Genomic DNA, 16,636 nt, shown 5'->3' with positions numbered 1-16,636 from the left:
TGTATTTATTTAATCTATTAAAAACAATAAACATATAGAATTAATTTTGTTTATACATCTATTTACGAAAATACCAATTAGAGATTGTCAAATTTCTAAACTGTTCACTGAAAATGATACTTATTAGTTAAGTAATTAATTTAATAATAATTAACTCATACAATATGTTATCAAATTTTAGTCTATACTACTATTTGCGACATAATTTTTCTCATTTTAAAATTAGAATGGTTAAAGACTTTGTTATCATTAATAAAATAAATTATATATAATATATAAAAAAAAATGAAATCAAACTAATGTAGTTATTACACGGATGCAGTTCAACGAAGTTTTGAACTTTTTATTTATAGAACAGCTCACATTTTAAAGCACAGAAGAAGATCGAAGACCTTCAAGGATGTTGATCTACTTGAAGAGGAAGGCCAGTGGGCTTGACCCTTGCGTAGTTCCTCATCCACAAAACTACATACAGAACAATCCCAGCAACAAATCCTATCGCTGCATTTGAGCCTAAAGACACAGCTGTACAAACAAGCATCACAAATGCATCCCCCTTCGTGTTCATATCCCTTGCAGCCATTGCAAGCTCTATACCTGCAAACAGCAGCAAAGCTCCAAGCACACCAACCGGAAACTTCTCCATTATACCCACCAATGAACCTCCTAACACCAAACCTAACACCAATTTAGCTACTCCCAGCAGCGCCACACACCCACCACTCCTCCCACCGAACTTGTACTGCCCGGCTAGCCCACCGGCTCCATGGCAAGTAGGCATTGCCCCAAACCAACATCCAACCATATTCATCAACCCAACAGTCATCGAAACCGATGTAGCCGAAAACTTCTTCTCAGGGAATAAGTCGTGAGAAAGCTTACACACGGCCACAACAGAGTTCAGAACAGAGAGAGGTAACTGCGGAATCGTCCCTTTCAAAAAGCCGTTTTTCCATGCTTCCTTGTCCATTCTCACTAACTTAATCTTCGACGGTCCAAACTTAATATCATGCACAATACTTGGCTTCCTTATAAAAGCCAAAACAACACCCAACAAGAAAATCAACAGAGCAGATGGTACATTAGATACAACCTTCCTTATCCAAACCCATCTTCTTCTTGAACCATTTCTCTCTTCCTCCTCTTCTTGTTCTCCATCTCCATTCACCAGGACTATGAAGAGAACACAAGCCAAAGCCAAAACCAAACCATCAAGCCCAAACCACGGCCTGTCACCAACACTTTTGGACTTTGAAAAGTTTTGTTCTTTCCTAACATACTTAACCGCAGACATTGCAAAGGCTAAGCCCTGTGACAACTGAATCCCTCTAACAACCGACAAAGGAATGACGTTGAACACGAACTGCATCAGACCGGAGATCCCTAGCACGAACAAGATCCCTCCGGTGCAGATCCCGGCGGCCATGATCTCCGGTATACCGAACTCCTCCGCGGTTGACGAAATCGCCACGGCTGCGATCGACTTCATCGGCTGTACCGGCATCGGTACGCCGTAAACCGCTCCGGTCACGGCGTTGTAAATCCCGGTGAATATCAGCGTCGTGCCTAAATCCAAATCCTTGGCAAGAGTTAGAGCGAGGACGATCGGTATGTAAGTGCCGAGATCACCCATTGCACCGTTTACTTCGGCGAGCTTTGACCGGAATACAAGATTGGTTTTCAGTTTGTGGAATATTCCGGTGAACGGAGAGCGCTTTGGGGTTTCGGGTGGACTAGTCTGAGTCTGAGACTGAGACTCCATTGTTGTTTCTGTCGAGGAATGCAACAGTTTGAGTTTTGTATATGTGTTGTGTAATTGTGGAACTCTTTTTATGCTAATCTTAAATCTAAGCGTTGACTACTATCCCGAAAATTTATGCATTATATAATAATAACATAAATGAAATCAAAGCTTGAAAATGACAGCATCAGATTCGTGTGGTCTGTTTTAAACACTATATCTCCGATTGATAAATGCGTATTTGATAGTGCTGGAAAAATAATAATAAAGGTTTGAATGGAACCGCGAATTTAATAACATAAGCGTACCGAAATTAAAGTTTGACTGTATACGGGATAAGTGTGGTTTTAACTGAACAAAATGCAAAGTAACGTTTGATTGGTGACATTATATTTTGCAGGATAAAACTATATAAATATTAAAAATAATTAAAAATATTTTTTAATAAGTTGTAATATTGAATAAGATCATCAATTTTGGTGATTTTAACTGATTTTGAACAATTTTGAAATTTAACTCAAATAATATTTTTAACACAATTCATAACCAGATAGAAAATGCTTGATGGTTACACTAGCTAAAACTAAATATAATTAATATTTAGATATAAATTAAATATATAATTTTTAAAAACAAATATGATAAATGCATTTTCACAAAATAAGCAATACATATTAATGTTTCAATGATGAATACATTTTGTTTTAAAATTCATAAATTACCAAAGTATTGGTAGTTTTTGGGAGTGCAAGGGGGTTAAAAAAAAATTGTCTAAGATTCAAACTATCTTTTCTATAAAATATAATTTTTATATCAGAATTTCTAAAGACTGATTTCGTTCTAATGAAGATTATGAGCTTAAAGTTTGTAACTTCTATCGAAATCAATTATTTTATATAAATTATAATAATTCAGAAAACTGAACCTGTCTTATGCAAAGCAAAAGAGTTTCATGGCTTTTGAGTAAATAGCAACGAATTGAGCTTCAAGAACAGGATATATGAATCCAATAAGAATTTTGAGTAGATAACAGCGGTAAATAATTTTAATATTTTGACTTTATAACCTTTAGTAGAACAAAAATATAAAATTTGAAATAAGAAACTATTGTTTAATTTGGTGTGGTGAAAATATTCTTGCTTGTTTTATAGTCTAAAGTTGTGCGTAATGTTTCCATATAATACTTACTACTTTGATATTAACTCTATTTACTTCAATCAATTTGTTCGTTTCTAATTATCGAAACGTCGAATTGCTCTTTTGCATAATTCTTACACAAACGATTTTGAGTTTAATTTACTTTGGAATTATCTGATGTTGCAGTTTGACTACAATTCATATCTCTTCTATTTTGATGATGTTTTCATCTCTCTTTTGGACCTTTGTTTTGCTTCGTTTCTCTTCCGAGTTTAACTTCAAAGTTTTGACCATGTGGGTCAACATTTATCTCCTTCCATAAGAAATGCTTAGCCGCCTGGAACACATTCCACACTAGAAACAAAGTATGGAAATCTAGCAACTAGTCTACAAGACTACAGTGAGTTCCGTGATGCGCTGTGTGTAATCCTCCGTATGAACGAGTTCCAGACTTGTGAATGGTGAACATGCCAGAAATAGATGATTTCTCGTCTTCTTTTTTTTTTAATATCTTTCAGTTAACACTTAACATCCATTGTGTGTGTATGTGCTCCTCAAATGTCAACGATAATAAAATGATAACATTAATTTTACTACTATATATTTCAGCACTTCAGGGTACTAGCTGATGAATAGTTTTAGAGATTATTTAAGAACATGTCCCTTCTCTAGTTGTCTCTACACAAAGACGTCTCTTGGAGGCATTTACTATTCAACTTGGAAGATTAATGTAACTTTTTTCGTTAGCGATTGACGTTGTACCATAATTGGATCGATTGATAAGATATTTGGAGGAAAGCAAAAACTTAGTGTAAGGAAGAATATTGGTAAACCCACTATCTTATGAGAAGAGAGGTCGATGGTTCTGGACCGTTGAGTTTGGGAACACTTCACTTCTCACTATATGATTCTCTTTCATTTAGAGGTTGATTGTTTGTAATTTTTGTTTTAGTTTTTGGTTTTTGATTTTGTAAAAACCATTCTTTATCCAATCAAGTTTTAGCTTTTAGTTTTTCTTTTTGTAAAAACCATTTCACTTACCAATCAAGTTTTTTAACAAACAGATTCCATAAAATTTAGGAAAACTAGTTTTTCAAATTTTCAACCAATTTGTGAAGAAAAGCCAAAAACCAACTTTCAAAATCAAAACCGCCTGGAAGTCTGAGGACCTTTAGTACCGTAGTGTGGGTTTTCAATATAAAAACGAATTTTGTTTATTTTGTAGTTTCAAAATTTTAAAATATTTAATTTTTATAATTTATAGATATTTTATTAATTATGTTTAAGTATAACACTTAAAAACAAAATAATTTAAAACCTGGCAATGTTTTTATTTTAAATAACAGTCACTATATTTTGATAAATTTTAATGATAATTTTTTAAAAAAATTATTATTTTAAAACAATGTATTGCTTATTTCATAAAAAAAACTAAAAAAACAGCAAAACCAAAATTTAAAAACCAAAAACCAAAACCAAAAACTGAAAATCAAAAACCAAAATCTAAAAATTAAAAACCAAAAACTGAAACCAAAAACTAACGGAAACAATCAGTTTTTTTGTCTGACATACTTGTTTACATTACACATGATATGCTATATGTTTCAAAACTAGGCTTTATGAATACGATATTTTTCATACGAACAAACATAACTTTTTAATCTCTAAATTTATTGTCTTAATTAATCGAACTATGAAGAAAATGGAGTAGTTTACACAATCCCTCTCTTTACGAGGCTTATTCAGTTACGATCTTAGTAGTAGTCTTCAACTTAGGTATCGAAACCCAAGAAGAAACTGAAACCCATTACAGAATATACAAAGAAAACGAAGGCCGCCTAATCCATCCGCGGCTGCTGCAGCTGATAATAGATGCGCATAAACACAGCTCTTTGTAGACGGATGAACCAGATTAGTAGTGCCAAAACGTTACCTACTATTCAATACATTATATAATAAGTCTTTTTAGGTAGTTAATACACGATGGTCGGGTCTATAAAAGCTTGTCCCATGACCATCGTCTTATTAGCCGCTTCTTGTTCAGAAGAGGAGCTTCTTTAGAGATCCGTGCATAACTACGCAAGAATCTTGCACGTCCTCCTCATCTATTGTCATCTCCTCTGAACGACACTCTGCGCTGCAAAAAGCTTTCTCTCCTCTGCAACTCATCACCACCACACAAACATCATTTCGTGCATCTAAATTTCATTACACTATCTAACTTTTGTCTTATTTGTGTGCGAATTAAAGAGTATTTGGAAACGGAACACGCACCTGTACATATATATGTCTTTCCCAAGTACAAGTTTCTTGTTGCATAAGTTACATACGCTGAGGAAGTTGTCCAAAGTAAACATGGAATCCAACTCTGTCTCGATACTCTTGTCTTTGTTATCATCCCCATTCTTGTGACACTCTAAAACTTGGTCACCGTAAATATGAGTGGTTTTCGGGTTAGGACCATGCGTAGTGATACAAGTGTAGTCCTCTGACATCTCCATCTCATCCTCAGATGAGAATGCATTGTCTGAACCAATCCTTGGAAACTTGGATTGAGACAGAACTCGGGTCTTTGTCGGACAATCATCCGCAGAAAATGAGCCGATTTCGAAGATAACACCAGATCTTTCCTTTTCGATCTTCAAGGACTTGGGATGTTTGTCCTTGATATCAGAGGACTTGATCCTCAAGGCTGGTCCAAACACGACATCTGGTGACAGAGCCCGATCATCACCGAGAGAATCCACAATGCTTAACCCAACTTTAGCAGGGCAGTTAAGATGAGCAGTGAATGAGGATCTAGGAGATCTGAGGAAGAATGGGTCAGCAGCCATTGTAGACAACATCTTAAACTCCAGAGGAGATTTAGGGCTTCTGACAAAATCAGAATCTGAGATGCACTTGTCATTCTTCAGACCAATCAAGAGACTCATAGCCAGTGGGTTAGTGATCACTTTGTTGTTGTTGTTGTTGTTGTGTCCGACCAGATCAGTTTGCCGATCTACAGACTGAGACATTGTTTGATCTTTGTGACGAAACGTTGCTCTTGTTTTCTGCATTTACGGTTAATGCTTCTTTAATCTGTTTCTTAAATCAAAAACTTATTAGAGACCTGATATAACGTTTTGTATTCATAACACATTATACCGATAAATTAGCATTTGATAAGTCTAAATTAAAAGACTGAAATAATCTACAACAATTTTCAGGAATATGCCAATATACTTATTTTTGGGTTCAGCCCCTAGGTTCACCAACCAAAAAAATTGTGATATTTCATATTCGATATCTTTTAAAAAAGGAAGCAAAATATGATCAAATTATATTATATTTTTAAAATTAAAATATAAAAAAAAAATAGTAGTAATTACAAAAAAACATATTTTAACCATCTTCGGCAAAACATTAAAACTTAAATCATAATCCATAAACCCTAAATCCTAAACCCTTGGATAAACCCTAAACTCTAGGATAAATCTTAAACTCTGAATCAAAATCACTAAACACTAAAACACTCAAGTGTTTAGGGTTTAGGATTCAGGGCTTAGGGTTTCAATATTTAGTGTTTTTTATTTAAAATTTAGGATTTATCCGAGGGTTTAGGGTTTACCCGAAGGTTTAGAGATTAGGATTTAGGGTTTAATATTTTGCTGACGATGTTAAAAATATGTTTTTTAAAATTATTTTTTCTGTAACTACTATTTTCTTTACTTTTTTTTTAAAACATAATATAATTTGACAATATTTTGTTTCATTTTTTAAAAAATATTGAATTTGAAATAATGAAATCCTATTGGTTAGTGAACTTAGAACCCAAGATTAACTCTTACACCAATATGATAATTTGTATTTATTTTGTAAAAGACTGATAATTTACAACAATATGCCAAAATATTCTTATAAATTAATTTTCTACGAGGAATTGAAGCTTCAAATCAGCGGAGAAATATTCGCAACGGTCAAAAAAATATGATAACTATTTATTTTGTAAGCCTATAAATAAAAAGCAAATCTCCAAAATAGCACATTTCTAAGTTTATATCACAAAAATAGCATTCAAAAACTAAAATGACCAAAATAGCGCATTTCTAAGTTTATCCTTTCAAAATTTTAATTTTTTTATTTTTCAAAATTTGAAATCTTATCCCCAAAACCTCATTTCTCAACCCTAGACCCTAGACCCTAGATCTTAAATCCTAAACCCCACACTTTTGACCTTGAGTGCTAGTTTTTGATTTAGTGCTATTTTTGTCTTTTTCTCATAAATAAACCTTCATATATATATATGTATATATATATACTTTTTTTTTTGATAAAACATTCATATATAGACCTTGATAAAACATTAAGTGCTATTTTTGTGACTTTTGACCTTGAATGCTAGTTTGAGAACAAAAACTTGATTTAGTGCTATTTTTGTCTTTTTCTCATAAATAAACCTTCATATATATATGTATATATATATATTTTTTTTTTTATCAAAACCTTCATATATATATTATATTTAACAAAATTGTGAAGTTGATTATAGGATTATTAAGCCAAAACGAAAATCAAAGAAAAAAACCATGCAAACATATATATAGACTTTTTCAAAAAGAAAATAAAACATTATATATAGACAAAGAAAAAAAAAGAATTTCTGATTCCAAGCATACATAAGAAACTACAATTTAGCTTCTGATAAATTGAAATTAAATTTGGAGATGGTTTTCTTACATGGATCTTGTAATTTTTCAATCTATATAGATACTTTAGGTTGGGGGGGGGGGGGAGGAAAATTAAAAAGAAACAAAACTAAGAAGCATCAGGTAGAACAAAGAAACTTATTAAGAAATATATTTTGGAGAAGAAGATAGGGAAATTAAAATAGACGGACCCGAGAAGATCCTGGATTCGGATCTTGAGACGAGTCAGGACTCAGGAGCAGGAAGGATCCTAAAGCTCGTGAGAGAATCTGAGTTCTAGAGGTGAAGAGCTCTTTTCTCTCTCTCTCACTCAAGTTCTTGATGAATGAGAAATAGTGAGCTTTTCGAAATACTTGGCTCTCTTCTCACTCTTCTCTATACCATTTTTGTCAATTTCTTCTCGTCTCTTTTAATATTTGTTTTTATGCCAGAGGTGTCGGTTTCATACGCTCATTCTTTCAAAAAGAACCAAGAAAATTACACAATTACCACTTTTTCTTTTAACCTTTTTCCGCCAAAGATGAATAAGTTAGGTGAGAAGAGTTAGTCTTTTATTTTTTCACTGAAACGATTAAATTGAACATTGTAAAATACAAGGATCGATTACAAGGGTATTTACACTAAACCGACGGAAATCACGTGTCCTCAAAGATAAAGCCTTATCATAGAAAGATATACAAAGACATGGCAACAAACTACAACATCAACATTAGACTAGCAAGCAAAATATCAAAAGATGAAAGAATACCAAAGCAGGATCTAACTCCTTGGGATCAAAAGACTAACGTTACCACAACAGTAATGGTTTTTTTCACATGGAAAAAACTAGGAAGACCAATTTACACAATTTAAATCGGTTTAAAATGTTTTAAATAAGTTAAAATCGATCTAAATTAGCCTAAATCTATTTAACTAACTAATTACGTTAGTACAAATCAACACATTTGTCTATTTTTTTGTTTTTTTTTTTGTTTTTCAATTTTTTTTTGTTTTGTTTATCTTATTTATAATCCATCACAATAAATTTATAATTAAACTCAAAAACTAAAATATTTTATATAAATATAATTCTATGTAAAAATGTCCACGTCTCGCCTAAACCTTGAATAATACGCTTAAAAGTTAATTTTTGATAAAACGTATAGTTACGGCCTGGAAATATTTTGATTATTATAACAATGGAAGTTGGATAAAGTACTTGATTACTTTCTCCGCCACAGGTTTAACCGTCAAATAAAATTCGGGTTTGTAACTTAACCGAAACCAAGATAGGTGGACCGGGTAATAAACAAAGATCACTTAAGAGGAAGACAAACGGCAAGGAGAGAGAGAGAGAGAGATGGACGAGGAGGACAGGATTCTAGAGAGAGAGAGGCTTCAGATGGAGCAGATTCGTGAGCTCGATTTCGAGGAGTTGCAGGTTGAGGAAGTCGATGAATTTCGAGATTCCGAGGAGGATGATGATCTCGGAATCTCCCACCACACTCGTCTCCGTCTCCTCTCGTGAGCAAATCTCTCTCTTTATCGTCGTCACCTGTTACGCGTGATTCTCTAAAATGGCTAAATAGCGTTTGTTTTTGGGCAGTGATAATATTGTTGGTGCTGATGATGAACATGTTTTCAACCCAGACGTGGCTTCTTTACATACCTATCTTGGCGGTATGAGCTGAGTGGATTCTCTCTCTGTCTTTGTGTTTTCTTGTCACATTTGGAGCTTTATTACCTATTGTTTTATCAGAGGTTGAGGACACTCCAAACAGAACTGCTTTTGTGGATGGAGGCACAGTTTTGAAGATCCCTCTTTTCTATCTCGAAGGTCTTCCTTCTCTTCATTAATAATGTCTAATAAGAAATTAGATGCTACTTTTGAATTGCTCTGTCCTCTCCTAGTGTGTTTTTGTAAGACATTGACGAAACTGCTTCTTTTCCTAGGAGTGGTTCTGTTTCCGGACTCCACGCTTCCCCTTAGAATCGTCCAGTCCACTTTCTTGGCTGCTATTGAGAGAGCTTTGAACCAACCTAACGCTCCATGTACCATTGGTGTCGTACGTGGACTTTAAATCTTTTTGCTCTGGTTTCTTTAATTAACATGTTCTTTTTTTCTGTAAAAAAAATAATAAATTACATGAATAATATTTTTATCTTCAGATTCGTGTTTACAGAGAAGGTAATCAGTTCAAGTATGCCACTGTTGGGACAACCGCTGAGGTAAAACTTTCTTTTTCCATTTCCTCTTTTCTTCCAAATGACTGTTTGATGAAAGCTTACAATTATCGGTGGTAATTACAGATACGACAATACCGTCGACTTAGTGATGGCTCATTCAATGTTATTACTCGTGGACAGCAGCGGTTTCTTTTAAAGCGTCGCTGGACTGATGTTGAAGGATTCGTAAGGACATTCTCTCGTATAGCCACACCTTCTAGTTACTAGTCAAATTGGGGAGTTCATTGTAAAAGAAGCTCTTTTTTTTTTTATGGGTAATTCTTTCTGTGCAGCCTTGCGGAGAGGTTCATATTGTTGAGGAAGATGTACCCTTGAGGACTCCCAGGGATGCTTTTGGGAAGCTGGTACCAATAAGCAACTCGAGAGCTTCCAGTACAATGGCTTTATCTGCATCTTTTAGTGACACGGACGAAATGTCAGTAGCAAATTCTGAAGAAAGTTTTGAAAGTGCTCTTTCTCCATCAGAGAAAAAACTTCATTATTCAGCAGTTGACTCAATAATGGATGACTGGACATGTAGTGATGATGAGGACGAAGTAGTCAGTACATCTAATATTATCCAATCTGCTGATGGCAAAACTCCTGTTTCGAAAGGGAAATGTCAAAAGCTAAACAGGTTGACGAGTTTCCGGAAAAATACTGATCTAAACCGATTCCGTATGGCCCCAAGAGCATTTTGGCCATTCTGGGTGTACCGGATGTACGACTCATATCATCTTGCTCAACGAGCAGCTGGTTAGTTCCTTATTTGTTTTTTTTTTATCGTTGTAGCTCAGGTATTAAGAGTCTTTTCTAATGTTATGCAGATCTGTGGAAGCAGATAGTTGGGGTTCCAAACATGGAGGCAATAGTGAATAAGCCAGATATTTTATCATTTTCCATTGCTAGTAAAATTCCCGTCTCTGAGTCAATTAGACAAGAGCTCTTGGAGATTGACGGAGTCTCTTACAGATTGAGAGTTTTGATCGTGTTCGATGTAAACACTGTCAGGTAAAATATGGATATGGTGTCATCATCATTTCTGCTTCCTCTCTCCGTTGTGCATTTTTTGTTTACTAATTAATACCTTTTACATATTTGATGCAGAGTGTCGTAGCAAGAAGAAGTGACATGTTGGTTATGTCTAGTGATGGTCCTCTAGGTGCCTACGTAAACCCACATGGCTATGTGCATGAGATAATGACATTTTACAAAGCAAATGACATAGCGATAAGTGGTAGATCTGTTAAAGAAGACAGTTGGTTTCCTGGGTAAGAGGCTTTTCATAAATGTTTGTCGTTATCCCTTGTTTGGTACCTCGATACCGATTAAAAATCTTTTATCAACTATTATTCGTCCTTAAGGGAGCTTCCGAGTTATATGATCTAAAAGCTAGCTTTGGTTGAATTCAAAACAAGCTAAATTTAAACATCTGGTGCAATTTGTTGTAGGCGTAGGATGATTTGTTTAGACTTTAGAGTGTCTCCCAAATCGTTGATATTCCAAGTCTGTTTACCATATTGTATGTCTCTTAAATTGGCAACAGGTATGCATGGACGATTGCAAATTGTGCAACGTGTGAAACCCAGCTGGGTTGGCTTTTCACAGCAACAAGCAATAAGTTGAAGCCATCATCTTTCTGGGCAGTTCGTAGCTCACAGGTCGCAGATGACATGCGCTGAAAAACAAGTATTACAACAGGTCTCACTCACATATCAATTCCCGCCGAATGACCATATAAAAGGAGTCTCCAACTGGTATCTTTAGTATCCTTTATGCATATGAGATATCACAAAATAGTTTGTGGAAGCAGAAGCAGACTAGAGTATAGAGGTTCTAAAGTAGTAACAACATCTTGAGAGGTAGGTAGATGTCTTTTTCATCAATACATTATATATGTACACATGAAAACAAGATGTATGTGAAGGAAACCTACGTATGCTAAGAGTATAATGGTATCCTTATGGATTAAAGTACTGAATCTCTGATGGGCTTTCTGACCTTGAATGAATTTGAAAGCTCACTCATTTTGGCGCTGGCTCTTCTTTTTCATCAAGTTGCTTTACAATAGCGTTCGAGTTTTGTTAAAAACAAAGGTTATGGAATGATTTGTAAACATGTATCACGGCGTTTTCGGCGAACAAACTACAAAGAATGAATGAAAATATGTTTTATAGATATGATTATGCCGCCACAAATTATTTGTGATTCTCCCAGCGAAGAATTTTAACTATGTCAAGCAAGGAGAAAGAGCCCACATGAGAACTCAGAGCTGGCTATGTGCGATTATCTCAGAAAACGGAATACGTTTCCATGGTGTAGACACAACTTTCTGCTGGATTACTCAATAACCAAGACTCCTTTCATGGTTGAACCTCTGCATGATTAACTTAAGAGGGCATTCAAGGAACATAACAAAAAAGAAACTTAGAAGGCATGTCTACTAAAATACTAGAACATGTATTTCTTACTCCACCAAATAGTTCCATCTTCAATTTACTGCAAAAACATACAATCAAACCATGGATCTCCCTTTAACTAATAAGATTAAAAAAAACATTATTTTGAAGATAGATTGATAATAGTGAGCTATCCTCTCTCTTTTTTTTTAATCTAAGAAATTTTAAACTTATTCCTCCAAAACAAACAGTAGTGAAGTACATCTTCCATTCATCCTTGCTAAAATATTCTCCTAAGCCCATAGCATCACTGTTGTTGTTCATTCTCACTGAGCGCGGATGTATGGATGGATAAAAAAGCTAAAATTGACTTGCATTCGTAAACAAAAAAACTAGAACAACTTCATGAAACAGTTCGACCGTAACAAATGGACGAAATGTAAAGATTCTTGCCCCATTTTTCCTGCATAAAAGAAAAAGACAACAAGTTACACACCCAACCAAGTTTGGAAAGCCAAAAGATGAGACAGCAAAAGCAAACCTTGACATGATTACTAGGAAAAGCAGAAGTTCTAAGAGTCTCCTGTGTCTCATCACTAGGCTTCCTTCTTGGCACACTAAGAACAAAGGCAGACTGATCACAAGTTCCAGCAATTGATGTAATTCTGTAGCCATTTTCCCATCGACGATGTATACCTTCACTGGGGTATAGAAAATCTAGTTCTACTACCTGCATCACAACAACCCCTCAACATAAATTTCAAGTCATGTAGCATTAAAAATAATAATAAACACACACAAAGTACAACAACACAAGACCTGGTCCGAAAAAGCAGCTCCACGAGACATAACAATCCCCCATTTGCTTCCAGCAGTGGCCATTGATGTGACATAGAACCCTTCCCTCCACTTTTTATTTATCCACTTGAAGGGAAAAGAATCGCTCACTTTGTAGGACTGCTGTAGATACGGGGTCCCTGAATACAAAAGCGGATTAAATCTAACGCAACTGTTACGCTTTGCATTTGAAAAGGAATGAAAAACAACATTACCCTTGGACATAACCACAAATGAGCTTCCATTGTTTGCTCCAGCTACTGCTGTGATGTAGTAATTTTTTTCCCATTGTTCCATAATCCATTCCTAACACAAGTTGGAGAAATGTAAAAAAATGACCGTAACAGTGGACAAATTTGGAATAAATGAATGAGAGAAGCTACCTTGTGGAGAAAGCTTGGTGACAGCTGGTAAACTTGGGCCGTACAGCCAGTTCCTGCGTCCATGATTACAGCCCAGAGATTCGAGCAAGAAGCCACACTGCTGATAAATAGCCCATCGTCATTTCCCTTTTCGATGTGCTGTGGGAGCCTTATATCAGCAACGTTATAGTGATATCTGCAAGCAAAAATATAAATACACAAGTCAGCTGGATTGATGTTCATCCACGTTATATTTTCAAGAAATAAATTCAAGATGGCACCTTTGCTTCATTGGTCTGTGAGCACTGTAAATGCTGATCCATTGTGTCGCTGGCATTCCCAACCTGACCTTCTTTGTTGGCTGTTCGTCCTCCTCATCCATTGTCAACCTCCCTCTCTTTTGACCCACTTGATGTACGAGCTTCACACCAGACCAAAAAAAAAAACAATCTTAGGCATACTAGATAGGATCATAATAGCAGAAGTGTCATAAATGTTATCACTAAATCACCTTCTGTGCACCATCAGTATTAATTGGCCTAATGTCTGGGTTTGGTCCGACTATTCCATCGAAAAGGGAAATATACTTAGCATAGTCAGGCTCCTCATCAAACTTCAAATTGACCACATACTCGACAAATTCACGGAAAGGCTGGGGGCAAAAGCAACAAAGAGTTTCTGGGGAAGTAGCCATCTTCTTCTTGCAAACAAGGAAGCCTTTGTTCTCTCCCTAAGCAAAATACAAAATTAACGGAAGCCAAGGGGAAAAAAATACCAAAGAAAAGGAAAAATTAATAAAGTTCCCAACCTGGTAGCCTTGCCATGGAAGCCTGCCTCGAAGAAGGAAAACAAGAGTGTAAGCAAGAGATTCCAGGTCATCCCTCCGACTACAAGTTCTGCCAAGATGAGCGTGTACGCTTGCATAACGCACCGTTCCTCTGAGATTGCAAAAAGCCAATACACATTATTAATAAATAAAACAGAAGATTGAATGTCCCTACTAAAAAAATCAATCTCACACGCATTTTGCAACTAACCTAAACACATCAGGACGCTGATCATATTCAACATGTTGTCCAGTAGCATTATCGCGCCATCTGATTGCTGCAAGATCAAAGGATTGGATAAGCAACAAAAAAAGACAGCAAAGCACGCTCATTTGTATCTATCGCCATACCTAAGCCGAGGTCAACAAGGAAAAGTTTTTTCTCCTCAGGAGTTCCAGGAGGCCCAAGCAGAAAATTCTCCGGTTTAACATCACCATGCACATATCTGCGGGAAGAAAGAGAGCATTAATTAAAGAAAGAGAGTTGCAGAAGCAGTACCACAGTCAGCATTAATAAAGAATAATAATTAAATTACCCCCTAGAATGCATCTTTTCCAAAATGGATATTGCCTCAATCGCGATGCAAGCAACCATCTCTGTTGACATCCTGTAATTCATAGAATCAGGAAAAAAAAATTGTATGTTTTATCAAGGGGTTTATTTCAAAAAAAAAATAAAGTAAAAATAAGATGGAATGCTTACGCTTGACTGGTGCTGTTCCAAACATCCCACAAGCTAGGCCCTAGTATATCCATAACCTGTATGAAAGATACAAAACTGTAATTAGTCACACACACCCTCAAGTAGCTATGAACGCGTTCTTGTTCAACATACCATTATGTAAAAATCTCCTTGACGACCTTTATAATGAACTCGTGGCACGCCATGACTGCCACCAAGAGCACTGGACAACAAACAGATAAAAATTTAATTAAACCCCAAAACCACAAAAGCAGAAGAAGAAGAATCATACAGCCAAAATACAAAGAAACCGTACTTGTAAACTTGCCACTCATGAGGTGGCCCATGGTTACATCCTTTGCTGCTTCTATGCTCAAACTTCAAAGCCACCTGCAGAAAAAGAAAGAAGAAGACACATCAATACAAAAAAACAATACTAAAAGCTAGTAGATTTGGAAAACAAAACAAGCAATAACCTCCATAGCTCCGGGGCCAAATCTAGCGTTAACAGTGGCAGGACCCATCTTCCGACCAACATAAACTTGTCCGAAACCTCCTTTGCCTAGCTTTCTATCTAATTTGTACATTGGGGAACCACCGACCTGAACCTGAATTGAACCAAACCAAACCAAAGGAGTCAATTCAATTCGAGTTTTTTTAATCTTACAGACCAAAAAAAAAAAAAGGGTGGACTTCAAAATCAAACCTTTTCGGGAAGGGGAGGAGCGTTTCCGTCGTCGTCAGGCAAAGGTGGTTGACCACCACTGTTGAATTCACCCATCAAGAAGACTCCCTCTCTTTCCTTCCACCAAAAGATCGATTCACTCCGCAACTCTCTTTCTTTCTGCCGCCACAAAGCAATTGACTTTTTGTTTTAGGTTTTTGTTTTTTTTCTTTTTTCTCTCGCGGCCCGATCTCTGCGTGCTCAGGCGTCAAGGTCTAAGTCTGAGAGCAAGAACCAACCATTCGATGGATCATTGTTCCAAGATTACGAAGAGAGGAGATGTAATGGGGATTTTTCCTTTTTTTTTTTAGGGATTTTACTGACTTATTAGGCGAACGATACGAAGCGAAGCTCACCGTCTTGTGCTTTCCTTTAGCCAAAGTAATGTTCACTTATTTTTTTTTTACTTTTTCCTCTCTATTTTATTGGGTTTTTATTTTTCCTCTTCGCACCTTTCGATTTATAAGTTTTTTTTCTTTTCATCTATTTTAGGGGATATGATTAACTTTGATAATCAAATCCCTATATATTAATTAAGAAACATTTGAAAAGATGTAACCTCAATTTTGTATTAATTAAAAGAGGCCTCAATGCATATGTGGCACTCAATTAGGTAGTCAATTACATTCAATTGAAAAATAAGTAGGTCCACATTCGATTTTTATATGTTGTTAGATACATAAGTTGGTCAAACTATATGATATAATGATATGATATGCTATTTTCTTTCCTTAAATAAAACCTACGGAATTACCATAAATGACTAATATATATATGACAATTAATGATTTTAATAATAAAGATTTGATAACAATTTATATCTCCTCCATCATTTTTGTTTAATTTTATATTATTAAAATAAATTAAACAATCAAATTAGCTATAAAAGTAAAATTTAGATTTTTTCGTATATGTTATATTTTGAATTTTTAAAAACGACAATAAATGACTAAAACTATTAAAATTATTATGTTAAAAATTAATGATCAATGGTTTAACATTTTTATTATAAGAAGATACACATGATTTTAAAAC

The 16,636-nt window shown here is 35.2% G+C and overlaps 3 protein-coding genes and 1 pseudogene across 6 annotated transcripts; 1 reads left to right on the top strand and 3 right to left on the bottom strand.

Annotated features, from left to right (window-relative positions):
• Window positions 1-228: 228 nt before the first annotated feature.
• LOC106413683 (molybdate transporter 1) lies at window positions 229-1,865 on the bottom strand. The gene has a single exon (XM_013854424.3). The coding sequence runs from the start codon at window positions 1,760-1,762 to the stop codon at window positions 395-397; it is 1,368 nt and encodes a 455-aa protein (XP_013709878.1). The 5' UTR covers window positions 1,763-1,865; the 3' UTR covers window positions 229-394.
• Window positions 1,866-4,532: 2,667 nt separating this feature from the next.
• Window positions 4,533-7,989, bottom strand: LOC106413686 (FCS-Like Zinc finger 11). 4 transcript variants are annotated; one of them, XM_013854428.3, is made up of 3 exons: window positions 7,758-7,989; window positions 5,153-5,959; window positions 4,533-5,036 (listed from the first exon to the last, which is right to left on the bottom strand). In XM_013854428.3, exons 2-3 carry the CDS (start codon window positions 5,935-5,937, stop codon window positions 4,919-4,921), a joined length of 903 nt encoding a protein of 300 aa, XP_013709882.1. In that variant the 5' UTR covers window positions 5,938-5,959; window positions 7,758-7,989; the 3' UTR covers window positions 4,533-4,918. The 4 variants fall into 4 exon arrangements, with proteins under 4 accessions (XP_013709882.1, XP_013709884.1, XP_013709883.1 ...); XM_013854430.3 differs by having other exon boundaries at window positions 5,153-5,931; window positions 7,758-7,965; XM_013854429.3 differs by lacking the exon at window positions 7,758-7,989 and adding an exon at window positions 7,598-7,687.
• Window positions 7,990-8,827: 838 nt separating this feature from the next.
• On the top strand, window positions 8,828-11,798 carry LOC106413681 (annotated as a pseudogene).
• A 414-nt stretch (window positions 11,799-12,212) lies between these two features.
• On the bottom strand, window positions 12,213-15,989 carry LOC106413677 (casein kinase 1-like protein HD16). Its single transcript, XM_013854417.3, has 16 exons — window positions 15,584-15,989; window positions 15,354-15,485; window positions 15,194-15,267; window positions 15,031-15,100; window positions 14,899-14,954; window positions 14,732-14,803; window positions 14,547-14,641; window positions 14,407-14,473; window positions 14,178-14,307; window positions 13,881-14,099; window positions 13,651-13,790; window positions 13,391-13,565; window positions 13,223-13,313; window positions 12,990-13,147; window positions 12,712-12,900; window positions 12,213-12,633 (listed from the first exon to the last, which is right to left on the bottom strand). Exons 1-16 carry the CDS (start codon window positions 15,656-15,658, stop codon window positions 12,574-12,576), a joined length of 1,803 nt encoding a protein of 600 aa, XP_013709871.2. The 5' UTR covers window positions 15,659-15,989; the 3' UTR covers window positions 12,213-12,573.
• Window positions 15,990-16,636: the final 647 nt, after the last annotated feature.

This window comes from Brassica napus, chromosome C8, assembly GCF_020379485.1.
Source record: "Brassica napus cultivar Da-Ae chromosome C8, Da-Ae, whole genome shotgun sequence".
NCBI classification, from domain to species: Eukaryota; Viridiplantae; Streptophyta; class Magnoliopsida; order Brassicales; family Brassicaceae; genus Brassica; species Brassica napus.
Note: the sequence above shows the minus strand (reverse complement) of the source record. Positions and strands in the feature narration are given on the sequence as shown.